General features: G+C 35.6%; 4 protein-coding genes across 8 annotated transcripts in view; 2 read left to right on the top strand and 2 right to left on the bottom strand.

The window, feature by feature from the left end:
- Positions 1 to 362: 362 nt before the first annotated feature.
- LOC139113306 (N-acetylneuraminate (7)9-O-acetyltransferase) lies at positions 363 to 4416 on the top strand. 2 transcript variants are annotated; one of them, XM_070674363.1, is made up of 11 exons: positions 363 to 641; positions 735 to 831; positions 923 to 1181; positions 1260 to 1517; positions 1605 to 1840; positions 1928 to 2149; positions 2235 to 2556; positions 2768 to 3007; positions 3088 to 3378; positions 3450 to 3617; positions 3779 to 4416. In XM_070674363.1, exons 1-11 carry the CDS (start codon positions 527 to 529, stop codon positions 3902 to 3904), a joined length of 2334 nt encoding a protein of 777 aa, XP_070530464.1. In that variant the 5' UTR covers positions 363 to 526; the 3' UTR covers positions 3905 to 4416. The 2 variants fall into 2 exon arrangements, with proteins under 2 accessions (XP_070530464.1, XP_070530463.1); XM_070674362.1 differs by having other exon boundaries at positions 3450 to 3668.
- On the bottom strand, positions 4273 to 5310 carry LOC139113313 (mpv17-like protein 2). Its single transcript, XM_070674374.1, has 3 exons — positions 5039 to 5310; positions 4766 to 4924; positions 4273 to 4695 (listed from the first exon to the last, which is right to left on the bottom strand). Exons 2-3 carry the CDS (start codon positions 4919 to 4921, stop codon positions 4273 to 4275), a joined length of 579 nt encoding a protein of 192 aa, XP_070530475.1. The 5' UTR covers positions 4922 to 4924; positions 5039 to 5310.
- An 88-nt stretch (positions 5311 to 5398) lies between these two features.
- Positions 5399 to 7593, bottom strand: LOC139113308 (transmembrane protein 177). Of its 2 annotated transcripts, XM_070674367.1 has the most exons (4): positions 7373 to 7593; positions 6807 to 6963; positions 6490 to 6635; positions 5399 to 6410 (listed from the first exon to the last, which is right to left on the bottom strand). In XM_070674367.1, the coding sequence occupies exons 3-4, from the start codon at positions 6618 to 6620 to the stop codon at positions 5636 to 5638; spliced, it is 906 nt and encodes a 301-aa protein (XP_070530468.1). In that variant the 5' UTR covers positions 6621 to 6635; positions 6807 to 6963; positions 7373 to 7593; the 3' UTR covers positions 5399 to 5635. The 2 variants fall into 2 exon arrangements, with proteins under 2 accessions (XP_070530468.1, XP_070530467.1); XM_070674366.1 differs by having other exon boundaries at positions 6807 to 7593.
- Positions 7594 to 7785: 192 nt separating this feature from the next.
- Positions 7786 to 19986, top strand: part of Crb (cell polarity complex component crumbs) — a 27585-nt gene continuing 15384 nt past the window's right edge. For 2 of the 3 annotated variants that reach the window (XM_070674661.1, XM_070674659.1), the window contains exons 1-3: positions 7786 to 7892; positions 8345 to 8552; positions 8822 to 9301. In XM_070674661.1, coding sequence (XP_070530762.1) covers positions 9277 to 9301 — 25 coding nt within the window. In that variant the 5' untranslated portion in view covers positions 7786 to 7892; positions 8345 to 8552; positions 8822 to 9276. The remainder of the gene's footprint in view (positions 7893 to 8344; positions 8553 to 8821; positions 9302 to 19986) is intronic. The other variant, XM_070674660.1, reaches the window with a different exon arrangement.

Below are 19986 nucleotides of genomic sequence, written 5' to 3'. Positions count from 1 at the left end.
CTGCCAATATTAGTTTAATCTTTTTTAATTTAATTTTGTAATTAATTATTTTTCTTTTACTCAGTAACTTTATTCAGTTGATCCCACTTACGGAAAACCGGCGAAGTCGATTGGTCTCGTGTTATCTTTTCAGTTAGTACATGCAGTCGATAATGTCGGTAATTTTCACTTGTATTTCGTAAAATTGTGTAAAGTGCAGGGTTATTTAGATGTCGAGCGATAAAATACACTTGAGGAATAATTAAGATAAACTTTTAATAATCAAAATGCTTTAACACGATCGCTTTTATGCACTTGTGCTCTCTAATAACGTCGTAGTGCATACAACGTCTTTTCTCGACTAACTTCCTTATCCTCTTATACTCACACACGCACAAACACACTCCAGTAACGCAAGCGTCCAATCCTGGCATGTCAGTCTCTCGCTCTAATACGAATTAACCAATTTCATATTTACATATAACAGATAGATATCGACACAAATATAAAATTACAAAAGATTTTATTTTACAGCATCAATCTCTTCATGACATCGGCGGAACATTTTATTAGTCTTATAACAATAACAAGTGCAAAGAAATTAGCTACCGCACTTGTTATCTGTTTCATTATATATCATGGCGTTATACATCTTATTTATGGTATGGTAAAACAATTTTTTAACTTTGTATTTAATAGTTTATATTTTTTAAGTTCAGATAGTACAGGTAATTTATTATTGCCAATTGTTACAGGTAGTGATTCTTGCAAATGGTTATTGACTGAAGGCAGATATAAAGGAGACAAAGAATGGCAACCATACGGGTGCATGATGCACCATTACACACAAACGTGAGATTTTTACATTTAATTTACTTTAGAGAAAAGTAGAGGTTAATTTTTATATGGAAAGATTCACTTGATAACATTTATACACCTACAGAGACAGCAGAAGGTGTATGAGATATCTAGCTTTCATGGGCCACCATAATCATTTTGTATTTACTGGTGATGCTAGAGTAAGGCAATTATATAAGTCTTTTGTGTCTCAGTTTATGATTGATGGGAAAGCATCTGATCTCACAGAATTGCCAGAAAACTCTGATTTGGGTTTTAACGATGGGCAACTTAAGCTAAATGTACAGTTTCTATGGAGACCAGGACTTGATAATTCTATGATAGCAGATTTCAGAGGCTGGATGGTAATTTATACATATTATAATATATTTTTTGGTACAGAGAGCTTAAAAAATTAGAAATATATATGTTTAATGTTGTAGAAGACAGATGCACCTAGTGTAATTGTTGCTGGTTCTGCAGCAGCTATGGTTCTTGCAAACAATAATAGTGATACACAACTTTATTCAGAATACAGCACAGGCTTAATTCGACTAGTACAACCAATAGACTTTTTGGCTAAAAAGGGATCTCAGTTTTTGTGGCTCTTACAAGATCCTGTGCTTAAAGAAAGACTACCTGTACAATTGATGAGTTTAGATAACAAACAGATCAACTTGTGTAACAAAGCAGCCAAGAAGGTACCATCAATGTTATATTGATTTACAAATACAAAGAATGAGAGATAATATAAGGGAAAAGATATATATTCCTTAATCACTATACAGATATTGTCTCATAGTGAGGCTCGTATATGGCAAAGTAGCAAATTAGTTGGTATGGGGGTACTTGAACAAAGTCCTGATGGCTATTTAGCGAGTCCACTGTCGCTTCGTCACAAAGTTCAAATATTGTTAAATACATATTGTAACGATCATATGAATTTTGATGACGGCAGTTGTTGCAGTTATCCTGAATCAGCAACTACTCTACAATTATTAAGTTTGTCTGCTCTCGCATTATTGTAATTAAGTGTTTAATTTTTTATTCTTATGAATCCCGCACATATTTTTTTCACAAAAGGAATAATTTTTTAAATGTTTTTTTGTAGTTTAACAATAGGAGGAGGAATTTGGCTGTATAGAAAGTTGTGCAAATATCGTTCTGAAATATCTTATTCTCATGTTACAACCGAAGAAGTAGAAGATAAAGAAGAAACGGGTACTTCAGAAGTCATTCAAGTTAAACAGCCTGAAGTACAAGATTTTTATACCCTCATTACATCGCTGGCTCTATTTTCCATTATTTTAGCATACTTTTACTTGTGTGACAGGTAAATAATCGCTTGATGAGATTTGTAATTTTGTCCTTATAGTGCAAAAGCTTTAATAATTCTTTTTTTCTTACTTCACTTGTAGAACAAATTTTTTTATGAAAGAAAATAAATACTACAGTGAATTCAGTTTTTGGTTACCGCTCGGCTATATTTTGGCTCTTGGATTATTTTTTACCGAAGATCGCGAGAGAGGACCGAGAGTGTTAAACAGAGAACAAACAGACGAATGGAGAGGCTTAATGCAAGCGGTTGTGCTCATATATCACGTCACAGGTGCCAAAAACGTCTTACCGATCTACATGTATTTAAGATTAATTAATTCTGCCTACTTATTTCTGTCTGGATATGGACACTTTTATTACTTTTGGCAAACTGGTGACGTGTCTCTTGTCAGATTTGCCAGAGTAAGTATTTATTAACTTATAATAGTTTTATAATGCCCAAATTTAAATAATTACTTTTTCGTTAAGAGAAGGCCTATGTAGTCTAAGCTAAATCTTCCTTTAATAAAGATTTAATCTATTAGATTTTAAATAATTCTTATTATTTGACGTAATTTAAATTATTAAAATTATATTTTTACCAAAAATTAAATCTAGTTGTTTCTTGTTCCAGGTGATGTTCAGATTGAACTTGTTAACGGTATCTTTATGCCTTTGTATGAATAGGCCATATCAATTTTATCATTTCGTACCGTTGGTATCGTTCTGGTTTTTAGTGATCTACTTTCTAGCTTGGTTACCACCTAGAATATACTCTGGAAGTTTAGCAGAATACGGACCGAGAGCTTTACTGTATTTCGCTCTAAAACTTATAGGCCTTGTGTCGATAATTACCATATTATACATGTCAGAGGTAATAAACAAAAAACTCATATTGAAAAATACATTAAAAAAAAAATTTCAAAGTACAAGTAGCTCGTTTTATTAGCGTAGGTGTTCTTTGAAAAAGTATTTGTTACGAGACCGTGGAAAGCGTTATTTGTAACAACTGACGACGATATTCGTGAATGGTGGTCTCGTTGGAGAGTCGACAGATACAGCGTAGTCTGGGGCTTGACTTTTGGAGCCGCTCTTGTTGCCCTTCAAAGAATAGATCACATTCCGGGTACCGCATTGTCTTCTGTACTGGCCTTGATCTCCTTAATAGCATATACTACTTTTACGATTTTGTGTCATTCTGTATCAGAATGCGAAGAAATTCATTCTTACGTTGCATTTATTCCGGTAAGTACACTACTAAAATCTTATTTTTGTTCACTTTTCTCTATTTTATTATTAATATTATTTTATTTTAGATTATAGGATACATTGCTCTCCGAAACGCATCGTTGGCATTACGAGGCAAACACTCTGCACTTTTAACTGGGCTAGGTAGAATAAGTTTGGAAACTTTGGTGGCACAAGGTCATATATGGCTGGCGGCAGATTCGCATGGAGTACTTGTACTATTACCCAGATTCCCGGTACTAAATCTCTTAGTTACGTCATTTATTTTTATTTGTGCCAGTCATGAAGTAAGTAACACAACTGCTTATATTTTAAAAAAATTAATTAAAACTACAATTTTAATGATAATTATGAAATAAAATTTATTTATTCTCACAAAAAACTTTTTATCTTTTAGATTCATAGATTGACGCACGTTTTGGCACCATATGCAGTTCCGAACGATTGGAAATTAGTAGCACGTAATTTGCTGCTGTTTATAGCTGTGTTGGTACCTATCGGCATTCATGATGGAATGTTTTAAAAAATGGTGAATGTCAATCTTGTGCTTACAAATCAAAGATATTAGCAGTATTAACATATATGAGAAGAACTTTATATATCATAAGCCAATTAAGTAAACAATAATCAATTAATTAAAGAAACATATACTAAGTACGTATTGTACTTTTCTTACATTGAAAGATAATAAAAAAGTTAATACATTTTAAATGTTGGTTTGACCGATATGTATAAACTGACATTTTTTCACTAAAGTTTTTAGGTTGGCTAAAATCAGTTAAAAATGTTAATAATTTTATCTGTTTATTTATATGCATGATTTATAGTTTGTACTTGTATTTTATAATTTGATTTGAATTGTCTATAATTTTGCCAAATGTTTTACTAACATCATCTGTTAGCTGTTTCTACATCATATTTTACATGACTTGTATATACATCATAACCAAGTGATATCATACTGTCGTAAAATACTCTGTATTGTGTAGGAAGAAAATAAAAGTTAATGACTTGTGCTGGCGGCCATATGATCCATTCAGCTATGTATAGTTTATATGCTTTTTTTTTAACTTCATCTTTAAATTCTGCTAGACTATTGTTTTCCAACAAGGCCAGTGTTAAAAAAAATGTACTTAAACAAAGAGGGGAGCATACAAGTTGATCAATAATCACTTTTTTTAGAACTATGCCAATAGTGCGTCCTGGTAATCTAGTATCTAGATAATTATACCAGTAATGACAAACTACCCCAATAGACATGCCAGATATAGACATGTTTCTTGTTCTGATACAAGACCATCTATCCCATTCTCCCTGAAAAATACAAAAAAACAATAGTATCTTTGAACTTTGATGAAATGTTAAGAGTTTGCAATTAAAAAACCTTTAATATTTCATAATGTTGCTCCAAGACATCTCCCAGGGCAGATAGAGTAATTGATATCCCAATGTTCGTGAATAGTAAATTTTTCGAAGAGAATAAACGTTCTCTTAAATGATGTGCTCTACTAAATAACCCCATTCCTCTTACAACGTTCATTACCTAAAAAAAAAAAAAAAAATATATATATATATATATATAGATAATATCAATATTAGACATTATTTTAACATCTTTCATTTACAAGTCGATAACATGATAAACATAATACATTACTTGTTGGAACAAAAGTCACGTGTTACAGATACGATAAAGCCACATGTGCCACCATGTGCTACCACGTTAAAAAAAGTAAAGAAAACAAGCGAATCGTTGTTTGGAAAAAAAGTTATAAGGTTAGAAAATGCATGTAGATGGATGTATTCGTTTACGCAGCAGTCAGCACAGCGAACTTGTATAACGTCGGTATGACAACGAGAAGAATTAGAATTTTGGTTTCGGGGATACGCTAAAAACGTATTTTATCTTTGTTACTCGCAAAATATTCGTCCTTTCCTAATTGACAAATGCCATCTACTCACAAAAGTCACTTTGAATTTTTTCGAATGGTTCATGATAAATTAAAACAAAACTAGATACATTTATCAAACATGTAATCTTTTATTTCATCTATTGCACGCATAAATTAATGTGCCATGTAATTTATTATATAAACAATTATTATTAATTCATTATATAAACAAAAAAATACATTTTGAGGAGAAAGTTAGGGAGTCCATTAAACATTGAAACTTGAAAACATTAAAACCATAAAAGAATCTTGATTGACGAATGTAAAAAAATTTCTGTTTAAAATTCGAAGTATAAAGAAGTTTATTTTGTACGTTCTAATTTTCGTAGATGTGAATCAAAGAAATCCTTACTGTAGGAAAAGGGCAAGTGTTTCTGTCTCAACAAAGTCTCTTCATTTCCATAAACCGTGTATATACCTTTTCCTTTCGACCCCAGAAGAGTTCTTAGAGCTTTGTTTCTGATTAATGTCTTGTCATAAAACTCTTGTCCTCCCTTGATATAGTTAAGCCCTAAACTGCACAAGATTTTGTCATTTTCTTTATCAAGCTGGTAGCTTTGATAGTCTTTTACACCAAACCATAACGCCGCGCCAAATAAGATAAAGACTGTGTAAAGTGTACGTCGTGCTATTGCGTTATCCTTTAACTTAAATCTGTACGATATAACATTATAAAGTGTCCACAGCATTGCTATGATCAGAGCTAATTCAAATGAATTTAAGAACGGTTCTTCTGCCTGGAGCCTTAAGATTTCGCGTGCTATTGCGAATTTTTGGGCATCCTCTGAAAGCATCACTGCCTTCATGAAAATCTGAGCGTCGTACCGCGTCCAGTCTATCGGCTCTTCTCCAATCTGTAGATTTTCATGAATCTCTTCTGGTGTGCTCGTTAAGTTGATAGGCATTCCTAAAATTGCTCCATATTGCGCATTGAGTGTACCAGCATGAAACAGTTCAAAGCCAGACACACTGAAAGGCTTAATAATGTTCTTAACACTGTCAGGCAGTTTTAAGTCATTCATTACCTTCTGAATTTGTTGTTGAACATTAGAATTTAATGGCACTTCTTTACCTAATCTGTATATTAAAAAAAAGAAAATAAGTTGCAGGCAGATTGGGAATGTAAATACAAATATTAAAATTATTGACTACTGACTGGTATCTGGCCATTATGTTTCTGTATTTTTTTAATAGAACAGTGTGCGGCGTCAGAACAGCACAGTATCCAACAGCGGTTGCAGTTACACCCAGGATCACATTCCTATACCTGAATAAAAACACTCCCATGCTTGCACAGAAGTTCTGAAAATAAAAATCCGCGTTTTCAACGTTTCTATCGTGTGACGACAACCTTCATCGAGTCTGATTAACTTTATTAAATTATTTATGTTACAATCGACAGAACTGTTTGCAATTAAACATCTGATTACAATAGACTCGGTACTTGATCTTTCACCGAGAAAAAAAACTTACCAATTTTAATTACGTTAATAAAAAATACTACTGATGTTACTTGGCTAAGTAATCGAGTTTAGAGTTCAAGCCAGGTTTTATTTTAACAAAAGAGCCTCAAAAAATCTTTTTTTTTATTCTATTATTATTCTCTTTCCTAGAGCACGTAAATTTTAACCTAGAATAACATAACCTGAGTCAACTTTAATGATTACGACATGAAGTAAGAGTAAAGGCCGGAGATTGTGCACAATGCTTTATGCATTATGCGTTATGGAAAAGTGTGTGCTCTGGCCTTTAGTCGTCAAAGCAGGGTTGGTCGATATGAAAAATGCTGCTAAAAATTATTATTTGTTACATGTAAAATAAATTTTTATCATTGATCATTGAAACAATTTTGTAAGACAATCATATTCAAATAACGAAATTTTGAAATAATTATTTTATTATTAAATATGACAAAAAATTATAATTATATTGAAAATACATATAAATTTATTTTAAAAAATTGGGAAAAATGATAAATTAAATATGCACTGTATAACAAATAATAAAATCGAATATTGCATTTGCAACGACAGCAGTACACCAAAAAGCAGATATGGCATTTGCTGCGGCGAGCGGCGACGGCGGCTGGCGTACGTGACTTCCCCCTCTCTCGACCGCCGAGTGCGGAGAGGTGTAGCATGCCACGTTCTCCCTCAATCCTCTATGACCGGTGCTTCGCAACACATCTACGCACGTGCTTCGTGTGAGATTCGACGCACCCCACGCCAAGATAACGTATGCTAGTCGCCGTCGCAGCACCACGAACACCATTCCTGACGATGAGTGTATGTACACTGAAAAGCAGATTTGGCATTTTTTGCGGCGAACGGCGACGGCGGCTGGCGACGGCGGCTGGCGCTGGCGCTGGCGCTGGCGCTGGCGCATGTGACTTCACTGTCGCTGCAGGACAGTTAGCTCATCTGTGATCATACTGTATGATCACAGGTAGGCCAACTGCCCCGCAGGCAACACGTACAGACAAGGCTACAGAATTGTAATTTATTCCAATTTGACTGAATTTGGCCTTCCCGGCGCAAGATTGTGTTCTACGATCATAAGGTATCTTATTCCCGATGTCGTCGACGTTGATTTTAAGATAACTGTAACATTTGTGGCTCGGTTTCACGATCGAAGAGGACTCGATCGCGAAGCTCGAGACGCTGGCAATGGTAACCGTTCTTTTTTGAATTTACTCGATCTATTATCTTTCTATCATGCTAATTATTCGGACTCGATATCAGAAAGTAATTAAGATTGTCGATTGGAGATTATGTCTGCGATTGTTATCGAGACCTCGAGAGCTCGGAAGTAATTGAAAGGTATTAATGTTATCAGTATTGCAAATTTGGAATTGTTATGTCCAACGCCTTTCAGAAGCGTTTAATTAATTAGCCTTTGTGACAATTTTATATTCGTGCCTATTGCTAGACAAACGTTTTTATAATTATGTTTTTACAACGTAATAATATGTACCTATTGGTGCAATATCTCATTTTCTTTTTATTTTCTAGAAAATAAGACGTAATTGTAATACTGACGAAGAGCCTATACCGACACATAAGTCGGTACGTACAACATTTTGAGCTTGATCGATTGAATGGTTTCAAGATAATGTTAAGATGGCGCCGTATTCCAATATTAAACTGAAATTAATTGAATGATCGAAGCTGCTTCTCGTGAATAATCTGAAAAACTTATTTAACAGATTATTAATTGAAGGTTAATTTTTTATTATACTTATATCGTTCAAGACTTTGTAATATCTATTCCAACAACACGAAATGGTTTCATAACACTTTATCGAAAAAGTAAAAGCACATATTAGTATTGCCAATACGATAGATATTTTGTTGCATACATAAATTAATTTAGTACTAATTGTAATTGAGAAAAGATAAAAATTTCTATTCTATAATAAAGCGCTTATTCGCGAATAAGAAAATTATAATGTGGAGATGATAACGTTTTTTATTTTTTTATATTTTTAGCGCCGGAAGTTAAACTCGGCAAAACAGTATCGCCGACCTGCCGCCAAAGGACTCGCCGTCTCGTTTGTACCTGGCGCGCAGGTAAACGCGTGGGCAGGTAACCGTGGTGGTCACCAGGTAACTCACACAGCGATGCCTGAAAGCCGAGGAAGGAGAGGGGCCGACAAGGCAGGTCGAGCGAGGTGGTGGCGTTCACCGCCACCGTCCGTTCGCAGTCTCGTTCGGCGGGCGTTCGTCGTCGGTCGAAGTTGGGTGCGTGTGCGCGGGTGCTGGAAGGTGAAAGAGTGGAGAACGCGCACCTTCGGAGGATTTTTATTTTTCCACGGCGTGCGAAAAGAGCGCGAGCGGCCGAAAAGGCGGCGAAGGAGGCGGTGCAGGATGTTGAGTGCGTGAGAGGCGTGCAAACCACGAGAGGAAAGGAGCCGAAGAAAAACAAAAGAAAAGGACTTGGGAAAATGCGGACGCGACACGCCGTGGCAGGTGAGTCAGTTCTCTCTTCCCCTCTGTGTGACCGCGGACCGCGCTTCTTGCGGTCGCCATCGTTCCGTGCGGCGTCGCGGGGCCCCCGACGCGAAGGCGTCTGCACGCGAAAGACGCGAAAGCGGAGCGACGTGAAACAGTTTCGCCTTTCAATCCTAAAAATGCTTAATTTTCATTCGAGACTGTAACTGACGAACGTATTTGACTTGCCGTGATCCCTGGATCCGAGTTATGAATCTTAGATATATACCCGACGTAAACGGAGACGCTGACTCACGGGAAATCCTGGATCGATGATCGAGCTGTAGTAAATCAAGACCGATTGGCAATCGTAGTACTTTTATCGAACTAAATTTACACATATGTACACGCAAACCGTTAAGAATTATGATATTTAAACATAAATGAGTTGAAAAATTTTCTCATTAATTAAAGAAAGAAAATACGATCATATTTTTTACGACTTTTTTAATAATAAAGTAAAAATTCTACATATTAAATATATTAGGACTGCGACCATTTTACTTGGTGATACGTGAAAGAATTTGGGGGCGAGGGACAATTGTCGCAGGTGGCAAAAATTCACCCTCGTAACATTCTGTACATTCTACTCAACCGTCTACCTGAGAATTGTTAGAAGGGAAGCACGTCGTTACGCTTCAAGGGAGTTTAGAATTTTGGATGTAGTTAATAATAGTGTCTGACATTGCACAATAGTTACAATAACTTGTTGCAATTTCTTTTCCTCTCTTTCTCTTTTTCTCATCAATTTATATTATTTTTTGGAAAGTTTTTTATTCATCGACAATTAATTTTGCTATTTTGCGAGTGTGCCTGACTAAATTTAAATATATATTTAACTACTTAACTTTTAACGTTTTTGAACACGTAATGCGATAACGAAACCAAGTACGCGGAATCTATTGAAATCTCTCGCAGGTGAGTTCAATACCAGAGAGGTAACGAATCAACTCTCTCTCTTTCTCTCTCTCTCTCTCTCAATACTTAATGATTGACTTTTGATTGTACGAAGGGCTCTCTTAAACTGACGACTCTTAAGTTGTCAATTTTTTGAAAAATTATTACATTTAATAAATATCTTTTTAATTCTGTTAAAATTAGTTTCGAGATACATTCTTTTGTTTCCAATTATTCAAAGTTTATTTAATTCGTCATAATACAAAAATATTCTCTTCTAATTAACGTTTTCGAGCGTTGTTATTTAATAAGTAATTATTTGAGTCATTTAAAAGAAATTATTTGCATTTGTGTAACAAAGAAATTATAGTCAAACGAGAGAATTATAATATTACGTGAATAATGGAATTTTCTAACGAGCGTAAGAACCAGTTTTCTTCCGTAGTATCGTACGTGACAATGAAAAATTCCGATTGCATGCGATGCAGCATTAATCGATACCGTTTGGTGCATTGAACTTCATGATGTCTTTGCAAAAATGAAAGCGATTAAGTAATCAAAAATAAAAGTGGTTTAAGCCAATAAATCACTTTTTTAATCAATATTCTTTATTCTTTAAAATGTTACTATATAATAATAATAATAATAATAATAATTGTCGCATAATGTGTTCATTAACGTTAGTTTTAATTATTTTACATCAATGTGTTTGATTACAAAAAAACTTATGAATTCACGATTAAGAATTAAATTATAAAAACAAAATAATTAAATTCATTGGTGGCTATGTTATCTGATGTTAAAAAAGTGATGTAATCGTGACGATAAAAATCTCAGTAGCATTATTGTCGTTCAGAAAAAGTAGATATGCTCACGTTTTGCATGCCTAATATTTTTCTTTTCTTCTATCTCAGATTTATGGTTTAACGTGCAAAATTTTTTCTATGCGCGTTAAAAAAATTAATATTAAACTGTGGGTTTTGTAACACTTTTTATAAAATTAAAAAAAATTTTTTATTTAAATTAAACGATAGATTTTTTTTTAATAAATCAATACTTGAATATTAAACTTCAATATTTGGAACTTGATAATTTTTTTATGACATTGCAATGGAATGGCTTTTCCTCGAGTTGGATTTTCCATTTACGGATTAGAGAAGAGAGAGACAGAGAGAGAGAGAAGGAAAGGAAACTGCCTCTTTTCTATAATAGATAAAATTTTTGCGTAGGCATGCGATTGCAAATGAGACGTTTTTCTCGTCTCTCAGAAAGAATAAAAGACTTCTGGAATAATTCATGGGTTGGTTATCTCTTCAGGAATGAGCTTCCGCTTTTATGCGCACCTTTCCGGTCACGTAAAAGCGCGCATTGACCGTGCACGAAGAGGTGCTCTTTCGTAACGGTATAAACTTTTACCTCGTCGGGATCATCGGTGTGGATCAGTGACCGACCCGACCGAGAGTCACTACGATGACCTGTGAAATCATCGTTCTCAGACGATGGTCATTAGAAAATGAACCGTGTTATATATAACAAAGATCAATTTTTTAACTACTCGCAAAATTTTCTTAAAAAGAAAAATTTATTGTATTTCTTAAGTTTTAAAAATATTTACATTTTTTTATCTTACAGTAGTACTGATGTTCGGTTCATATTTTGTGATTTCTCGTCCCAGACATTGTCCAACTTTCCGAAACTGTAAAGGCTAGCCAGACGGGTGGGAAAATGTTCTTTGTCTGCTGCGTGAAAGATACTCTAGACCGAGACGACAAACGGCTTATCGCGGTCCAGGAATTTCTGTGCACTTCGCGATCGTGCCGTAACCGAGAACTCTTTTCGTATGGAAATATGAAAGCCGACGTGAGTTTAGATAAGCGACCACCTGTGTAAAAAGTATCATCTCTGTGAGTCATCTCAATTTTTCGAACAATGTCGAGAGACTAGTTGGGACGAAGCAATAAACCGCGATGTCGATATCGATAGCTTAGAAATAATTTGAATTAATTGAAAGTGATGATAATAGTCTTCTACAACCAATGAAATCTAACAACACACTTGCATAACACAATTGATACATAATAACATTTATTTCGTTTAGAAGATATCTCTAAACAACCTTTACTAAAATTAAATTTAATTAAACAATTTTTTTTTTTAATTTTATTATTGCATTTTAATTAAGTTCTCTATTTCGTAAAGGAAATAAAAGGATAAATTGTAACTTTACTGTCAAAGATTTTAAACGTCTTACAAATTCTTTAATACTTATAAAGGAAGAATCTTCTTCCAAATTTTCAAAACTTTAAGAAGCTTTGGTTTTAAATGATATTTGAAGTAATTCGAACTTTGCAAGATGGTGAATAGCTAGTAAACTTTTGGAAGAGGGCATCGTACACCTTTTATTAATCGAAGATGGAGTTTTCAACCTTTGAAAAGCAGCGACGCGATATCGATAACCGCGCTAGAAGAGATCGGTAGTTTCACGAACAGACGTCGTTTTCTCTCTCTATAAAAGCATTTAACAGAACGTCATCCCGCCCTGAGAACGGAGGCGTGTGCGCGTATGTGACGCAATTGTTCCACGTGTCGCCTGTCAATTTATATCGAGCATGCCAGCACTTGATGCGACGCCTCGTCGTCGCGAATAATTTTGCGGATAATTCACTGCGGGCGCGAAATATTTCGAGTGTATTAAACTCGTTTCTGCTGCGGGCGTACTTGTCACTCTGTTTTTATTACATTTCACATTTTTAAGAGGACCTTGTGAACGCGAGAGCGCTCTGAAAGCTTTTAAGCGAATTTATATCAATTATGTTTGATAAGAGAATTTTTGATACATTTCCGACACGATAAAATATTTAATACAGAATATTTTTTTTATGTATTGTCGCAATTTTTATATAATAATATTCTTTTCTTTTTTTTTTTTAAACGATATAGGTTTTTATCTGCTTATAAACTAAACAAGGAATAACTCTGGATTAGCCAGGCAATTCTTTTTTACATACAGGTGTATCACATACATCTTCTCTTTAAACTTGCATATTTTATAAAAGCTTTCAATGTGAGGGTCGAAACTTTTCGATAGTTCTAATCCTATAAAAAAAAAAAAAACAAAACAAAAAAACGAGAATGTTTCTGTTCGACTGACCGCGAAAGCGCGCACGCTGGATGTCGCAGTGGAAAAACGCAGCGAATCGAACGAAAGTTGCAATCGCACGAGTATATACGATACCGGCGTTAAATTACAGAACCGGCTCAGCGTGGCGTAATATTACGTTCCATTCACTCGCGCGAAATTCGAATGCGAAAAATAAATTCCGTTGCGTCTTCCGGGTCGTTGATGAATTCAAACAAAACATGCGATTATTTCACACTTCATATCGGAAAATAATTTCTGATTGTTGATATTCGTATTCGCGACTTTTGTACGATTTTCGAACGTGGAATTTTTTTAAACTCATATACATTTTACAACAATCTCATAAATATTACTCTTTATTTACGATTTTATATCGGGCAATATTATTCACAGATCAACAATTATTTTAAATAATATAATTTTTAATTTAATCAAGTATTTCGGAAAATTGTAACTTTAGAAGATAAACGGCGAAAGATAAGAGTAAAAAGACGCTTGATCTTGCCGCGAGATGTTTTTCTTAGCTTCAGGGAAAATGTGCATAGAGAATATGATCCTGTCAAGACAGTTGTAAGAAAGGGAAAGGCACATGGCCCTTTTGAGTGACGCCAGAACCCATAGGTTCCAATATTTTCAGGAAAGATATTTCACAGGTCCCGAGGACTCATTCGAGTGATCAATTTTGACAATTACCAGACTCTGTCTCAATTAGCAGGCCTCCAACTCAAGTCTCATGTACTTAAATTCTCAAATGAAGCGATGAGAAAGTAGTTCTCGTTGACATCTTTTTTTTCGAAAGTGCATAGGTTAATTAACTTGTCTAATAATCTCTAATGAATGAATTAGCGAAACATTTAAAAAACTTGATAATTTTATTTTATCGAATTTTAAAAACATGACTTAAAAAAATTTTCTAATACAAGAGCTTGTTACTTCCCGTTAGGTTTTTATGGTGATTATACGTTTCTTTATGCAACGGGAAGGTAGTAATGTGCAAAAAGCCAACCTTTCCGCAAATATGTTGCATATATGTCATATTTATCATTTTTTTCTATCCTCCTAATTTTGCAAATTTTCTACATTTATTCAGTTAGCCATTCTAAATGTCTCATTTACTCTGATAGAGGGAAACAGAAAAAAGAAAATTTTCTAATTCGAAACGAGATATTCCTCGATGACTCTAATAATCCTTTATTACCCGAGTAATTCACAATATCGGAATACTTTCATAGCGCTTGTGTTATCATTGCGTCTACCGCTTGGGAGCGTATGTGGATTTCCCGTAATCCATCCGATATAGAGGTAATTCTGATGAAGCCACAACTATGTACATAATGCAGATACGTATGTGTGCGCGTGTGTATGAGTTTCCCGTCGATGTTACGAGTCGCCGCATAAAATTGCGCAAAGTCGGCGGGTGATTGCGACTCGTCGTCGTCGTCGTCGTCGTTCGCTCGTTTATTTCTCCTCACTCCTAGTCGTTCGCCGGTAATAACAAGTAAATGGAATCGATTTTATCGGGATTGCGTCGTGTCCGATATCACGCATCCTCTTTCATCGTTGAAATAGACTTCGAGAAGGAAATCCCACACGGAAGAAAGACGCGCAACGATGACCGATGGGACTGAGTTATCGCTTACATTCTCATGGTCGATGATTGTCCCGGTCTGCAACAAAAGCCGTATTTCGCAACACCACGAGAATGCGAGAATCACGAAAAAAAAAAATTAATAAAGGAAACATACTCGGCCATGGAATGCCGCGGCAATTGTACGTACGTACGTACGTACGTACGTATGCTCGTTCCACATGAGTTCTCGATACGGCGCGGAATCGCATTTACGATCACGGCACATATACATGTGATAAGGGAAATCGCGCCGCACCGGTTCGCTAAATCGCGTTTCAGAATTTCGTGCCAATTACGAAGATTCGCAAGGTGAATATCTCCCTGGAAAGTTAGATCGACGTGAGATATTTGCGCGGAGGAAGGGAGATAAATGATGATTGATGGCGATAATAGGATATATGCTGGGACTTAGGATTTCTAGGATCACGAAGGGTCCAGAAGCTGGAGGAAGAGCAAAATAAATTTCGCGGAATCGGTCGCGAAAGTCTTCTCGTTTGGACGAAAATTAATCTCCATTTATTAGTATTAATCGGATCTGAAAGAAACTCTAAATTACTACGAAAAAAAAAGAAAAAATTCTGACGGTGAAATACTACACGTGAAATGTATCTCGATTGTTTTGTTAATTTCTTGACTCATTGGAGAATAAATAGAAATTGCGAGATATAAATAAGCGATATAATGGACGTTTGACGAAGCAATTCGTTTTTTCTGACGACGTAAACGTTAGCAAAGACCGATTCTCCTGCGCTGAATAATTCCCTGCGAGAGATTGATTTTCCGAGAATTGTCAGCGGTTTGAATGGTTAAAGGATGACGAACACATCGACATGCTAATTAACGTTGAATCCTGATAGCTTGGAATGTGAAAGGAATCTCGACGCCCGAATTGAACTTCCGCTTATTCCGGGTATCCTCCGCTGGGCTTGACGTAAAACGGACGCGATTCGGATCGAAAATAATACGTCTCGTCCGACTGGATCCGGTTTTGGCAGAGACGATTATACATATTTAAAGGGATTGCAAATTTTATTTGCGCGCGCGCGCGCGCGAATGTCGTGCAGCACGACTATATCGGGAACGTTTTTTTTTTTTTTTTTTTTTTTTTTATTTAACGCGACAATTTCGAGCTACGTTTACGAAACGCTCCATATATAACTGCTATATTGTCAATAAAGGAATTGGCGGAAATTAGATAACTCTCATTAAGGTAATTGTATTATTTGTGAAACGATTATTTACGCAACGACACACAAAGTGAAATAATGTTTCTTTTGTCAAAAATTAGACTAATTATGAATCTTATTTAGCCTCCATTTTCTGAACTCTGCATCTCTCGCAATAATTGCAACTCAAACCTAGTTGTTTTTCACAACGATTAGAGAGCTTGGAATTAATTTTTCTTTTGTATATTTTTATCACTTGATTATTTATCTTATCGTAAGTATATACTTTTTGAATCAACGAAAACGCCACATCGTGATAAAAGCCTATTTTCTTCGCCTCTAAGGCATTTTCCTTTCCGTGAACCTTCTGAAAGTCTTTTAACCCTTCAGAATCTGTCGAGATTGCAGCGAGGTATCTAAAGACAAAGTGCAAGCGTGGCTCTTCTTACGCTTACGACGCTTGAAATGAAAAACGGTTAACAGCGGTTCGTCTGCCCATCAGGTAACAACGCAACGTTATAATACCTGTGCCTCTCTTCCAACATGATTGCGTGCATGTGCACGTGCGTTGTTCAAGGCACGCACCTAAGCGTGAAGCGAGGGACTCGCGTTGATGCACCGATGTGGCTTCCTACCACGTTTAACTCGCATAGTATATTTTGATAATTTAAAATAAAAAAGCAAAAGTCAAACGATAGGCTGTAAACGTATAAGTATGTTATCGTAAAACTGGAACAGAAATATTTTTTCATTATTTAAAAATTGAGTAATTGCAAGTATTCCCTTCTACTCTTTGAAATATCGTCGCTAGGATATTCATAAACGTCAGCCTTTGAGAGTCGCATGTCGTCGATCTAATCATCGAACTTTCGAGCTACGGAGACGGCGCTCTCGCGATAATTGCGCCGGTAATTAAATCGAGCGCTTTTTGTTCTTTTTTTTTTTTTTTTTACTTGACGAGAAAGCCTCTGGCCAGGCTCTCGTTCTACGACGTCGTTCAGCGAAACGCGATATTACAATGAGATTTAAAGGCGATCAATAGTTCGTGCGTCAGACATACGGGTCGCGCGACTTGCCCCGGTGATTCCGCGATCGGGAACCTCGGCTTTAAATCGAAGGAAATCTATACGTTTAAAATTAAGTGTTTCGTGTGCGTAATGAAACGTAAATAATGAGGGAAAAATCATTAGAGAAAGTAATAAGAAAGCGGAATAACAAAGGGTGATAAAGAAGGAGGGATTAAATCACGCGATACGCTTCCACTCCGTATGCAAAGTATGTGGGAAAGCGAGAGGGAGGCGTTGGCGTTTCTAAGACGAAACACTGTATTCACCATTGCCGGCAGAATGCAATTCTCTTGTGCAGTTATCCGTCATTATGCGCCAGGTTGCGGTACTCTCTCGCTCGTTGCATCCTGCCGCTTTTCTATTGCGGTTCCTTGGCCTCAAAGAGAACAAAATTATATTTAAAAAGACGAGAATAAGAATTGATGTCGATCCCCGATTTTAATTGACAGCATTGTACATATTTAACAATATCTGTACAATTTTTAATATTTATATTTATAATATTAATTTGTATTTAATTAATTACTCACACACACACACACACACACACACATATAGACGTTCATATTTATGTATATATTATTTGTGCGTATCGAGAGATATAGGTACTCTTCTTTTCTATTTTCCTCGAAAATCGGATTCTCCGTTTATGCATCGCTAAATATGCAATTGTGCTAGGTAGTTTAATAGAGGCGTCGATGGTTTTTAATAATGCAGACGTAGAAAGTTTGTCGGCGTGACTCCCTCCTCTCAAGTTGTTGTTAGTTAACTGCAACCTGCATTGCGATGCACACTATCGTGCATAATTCCCGTAGACAGGGTACATGCGCCGTCATCTCTTCGCCTCTCACCTCTCCCGGGAAAAGCTGATTTCTCACAATGCAGAGATTAAACCTTTACCTACCTACCTCCCTCGGAAATTAACTTCCACGCGTACGGGACCAACAGGCACACTCTCGTTTTCGCAAATGGCAAGAAGGCTGTTGCGTCTGTTAAATTGCATAATAATTCTGAATTTACAATTCAATTGATCAATCAGTTTTTAATGTAAAATTAATAACGTTCGCAAATTGCGGCAAATTTAAATTTATTTATGGTAATCCCGCCAAGATTTACGCACGATACATTTGTTAAAGAGTTCTTGACATAAATAAAAACCACAAGAATTATTTCTGTTAGTTGGAAAGTCATAGCGTTTTAACAATGCCAGTGGTTATATTTCGCAATAGACAAAGGAACCTCCTTATTCGCGTCCGTCGCGCATAACGCGATCGTTGAATTCCCACGTGTCAGTGAACCGAAAGCTCTGCAACACGAACTCGGCCATAGCCACGTGCAATAGTTCTGTTCTAGTTGCAGTTCTATTTGTCTCCCCTTTCTTTCCCAGGAGATCAATATTCATTTCTGCGTGAACAAAATGTTATAATAAGAACATTTCGTTAAATATATTAGCATACAAATAATTTCGCTGAATCTAATTAAATATTTATTTAACGTTAATTATTATTCATCGTTATTCGCATTTGGTCTAAGAACTCTGTTTACTTTTCTTTTTTAATTACGCGATAAATTGCTTTAAAAAATTGTTTGTATCGATTGCTTTCTAATTAAAATTCCATTGAATTTTGTCGTGAATAGCGAACAATTTATTATCGAGCAGACTATCGCTTTTTTATTAGTAAAGTAAAAATGGTCTACGGAAATGGTTCAATTTCTTTTTTTTTTTTTTTTTCTTAGCATCGTTCGCGGCGTCTCTGTATCCCTTTGATAAAAAAAAAAAAAAAACAGCTGCGCCGATTTGTTCTGTACGACTTCGCAGTACAATCCAAAACTCGTCGGTATTCATCTACGAGAGCTGAATTATACGACTCGACTGACTCACAATTGCCACGCCTTCGTCGTGCCGAGCATGATACTCTTTGTTATATCGCGCGGTAAACGCGCTGCATTTCAAGACAGCGTGTCGCGCTCCACCGAGAACTTTTGATTAGACAAAATTAAACTAAAAAGTAGAGCGGCTCGTTTGAATAGTCTGCCTATCAGTAGCTTTACGTACCGATGCTTATTGCGCATAATACATAAAATATTTAATACATTTTATATCCCGATCCTTTTAAATCTGCACTTAGTCCAACGATAGAGAGTACCTCTCTTCGCGTGTTCTAATTGAAGGAGTTAAGAAGAGACAAGCGTTATTTATTCGAAGAGAAAGTGGACTGCACTTTGTGCCAAGGAGACCATATCGTATCTCCGCGAAAAAATTCCGTCAAACAAAAGGCGTGACTTACGATTACGTTATGAGTTTTCGTGCGCAAAAAGATGATCTATCTATGAATACTGCGTAAAATCTTTTGAAATTGAGAAACTCGTAAAGCATTGATGGAGTTTTGATTAAAATTCATGTTTTTATTAATTTGTGTTGCATCAATATGGAAATTATCGAATGGTAGTGTACATATTTCCTATTTTGTTTGTCTAGAATTTTGAATAATTATTTATATAATAATTAATAAACAATAAAAAAATTCTTTTCCTAAATTTTAAATTTAATCTTTAAAAAATGGTTTAAAAAAAAAAACTATATACATTTATGTACATGGAAATATGCAAATTTTCGCTTCACTGATTCATTAATTATCGCAACGAGAATCTTTCACGCCGCTGCGCGTCTTTAATCTGAAATATACGTGCAATTAAATCGCTCGTTCTATAAACTTGATTCTTGCTGGACGACATAATATACCAGTTCATTAAGCGCAGAA

This window comes from Cardiocondyla obscurior, linkage group LG02 (assembly GCF_019399895.1).
Source record: "Cardiocondyla obscurior isolate alpha-2009 linkage group LG02, Cobs3.1, whole genome shotgun sequence".
Classification (NCBI taxonomy): domain Eukaryota; kingdom Metazoa; phylum Arthropoda; class Insecta; order Hymenoptera; family Formicidae; genus Cardiocondyla; species Cardiocondyla obscurior.
The sequence above is the reverse complement of the archived record's forward strand: the minus strand, read 5'-3'. Positions and strand labels throughout refer to the sequence as shown.

Bases quoted from the DNA above. Each gene is read 5' to 3' on its own strand.
- LOC139113306 (XM_070674362.1), top strand. From the start codon at position 527: ATGACATCGGCGGAACATTTTATTAGTCTTATAACAATAACAAGTGCA. The intron at 1,841-1,927 runs GTAATTAAGTGT...GTTTTTTTGTAG, and splicing joins TTGTCTGCTCTCGCATTATT to TTTAACAATAGGAGGAGGAA. The intron at 2,150-2,234 runs GTAAATAATCGC...CTTCACTTGTAG, and splicing joins TACTTTTACTTGTGTGACAG to AACAAATTTTTTTATGAAAG.
- LOC139113313 (XM_070674374.1), bottom strand. From the start codon at position 4,921: ATGAACGTTGTAAGAGGAATGGGGTTATTTAGTAGAGCACATCATTTA. The intron at 4,696-4,765 runs GTTTTTTAATTG...TGTATTTTTCAG, and splicing joins AACATTATGAAATATTAAAG to GGAGAATGGGATAGATGGTC.
- LOC139113308 (XM_070674366.1), bottom strand. From the start codon at position 6,620: ATGGGAGTGTTTTTATTCAGGTATAGGAATGTGATCCTGGGTGTAACT. The intron at 6,411-6,489 runs GTCAGTAGTCAA...TTTAATATACAG, and splicing joins AACATAATGGCCAGATACCA to ATTAGGTAAAGAAGTGCCAT.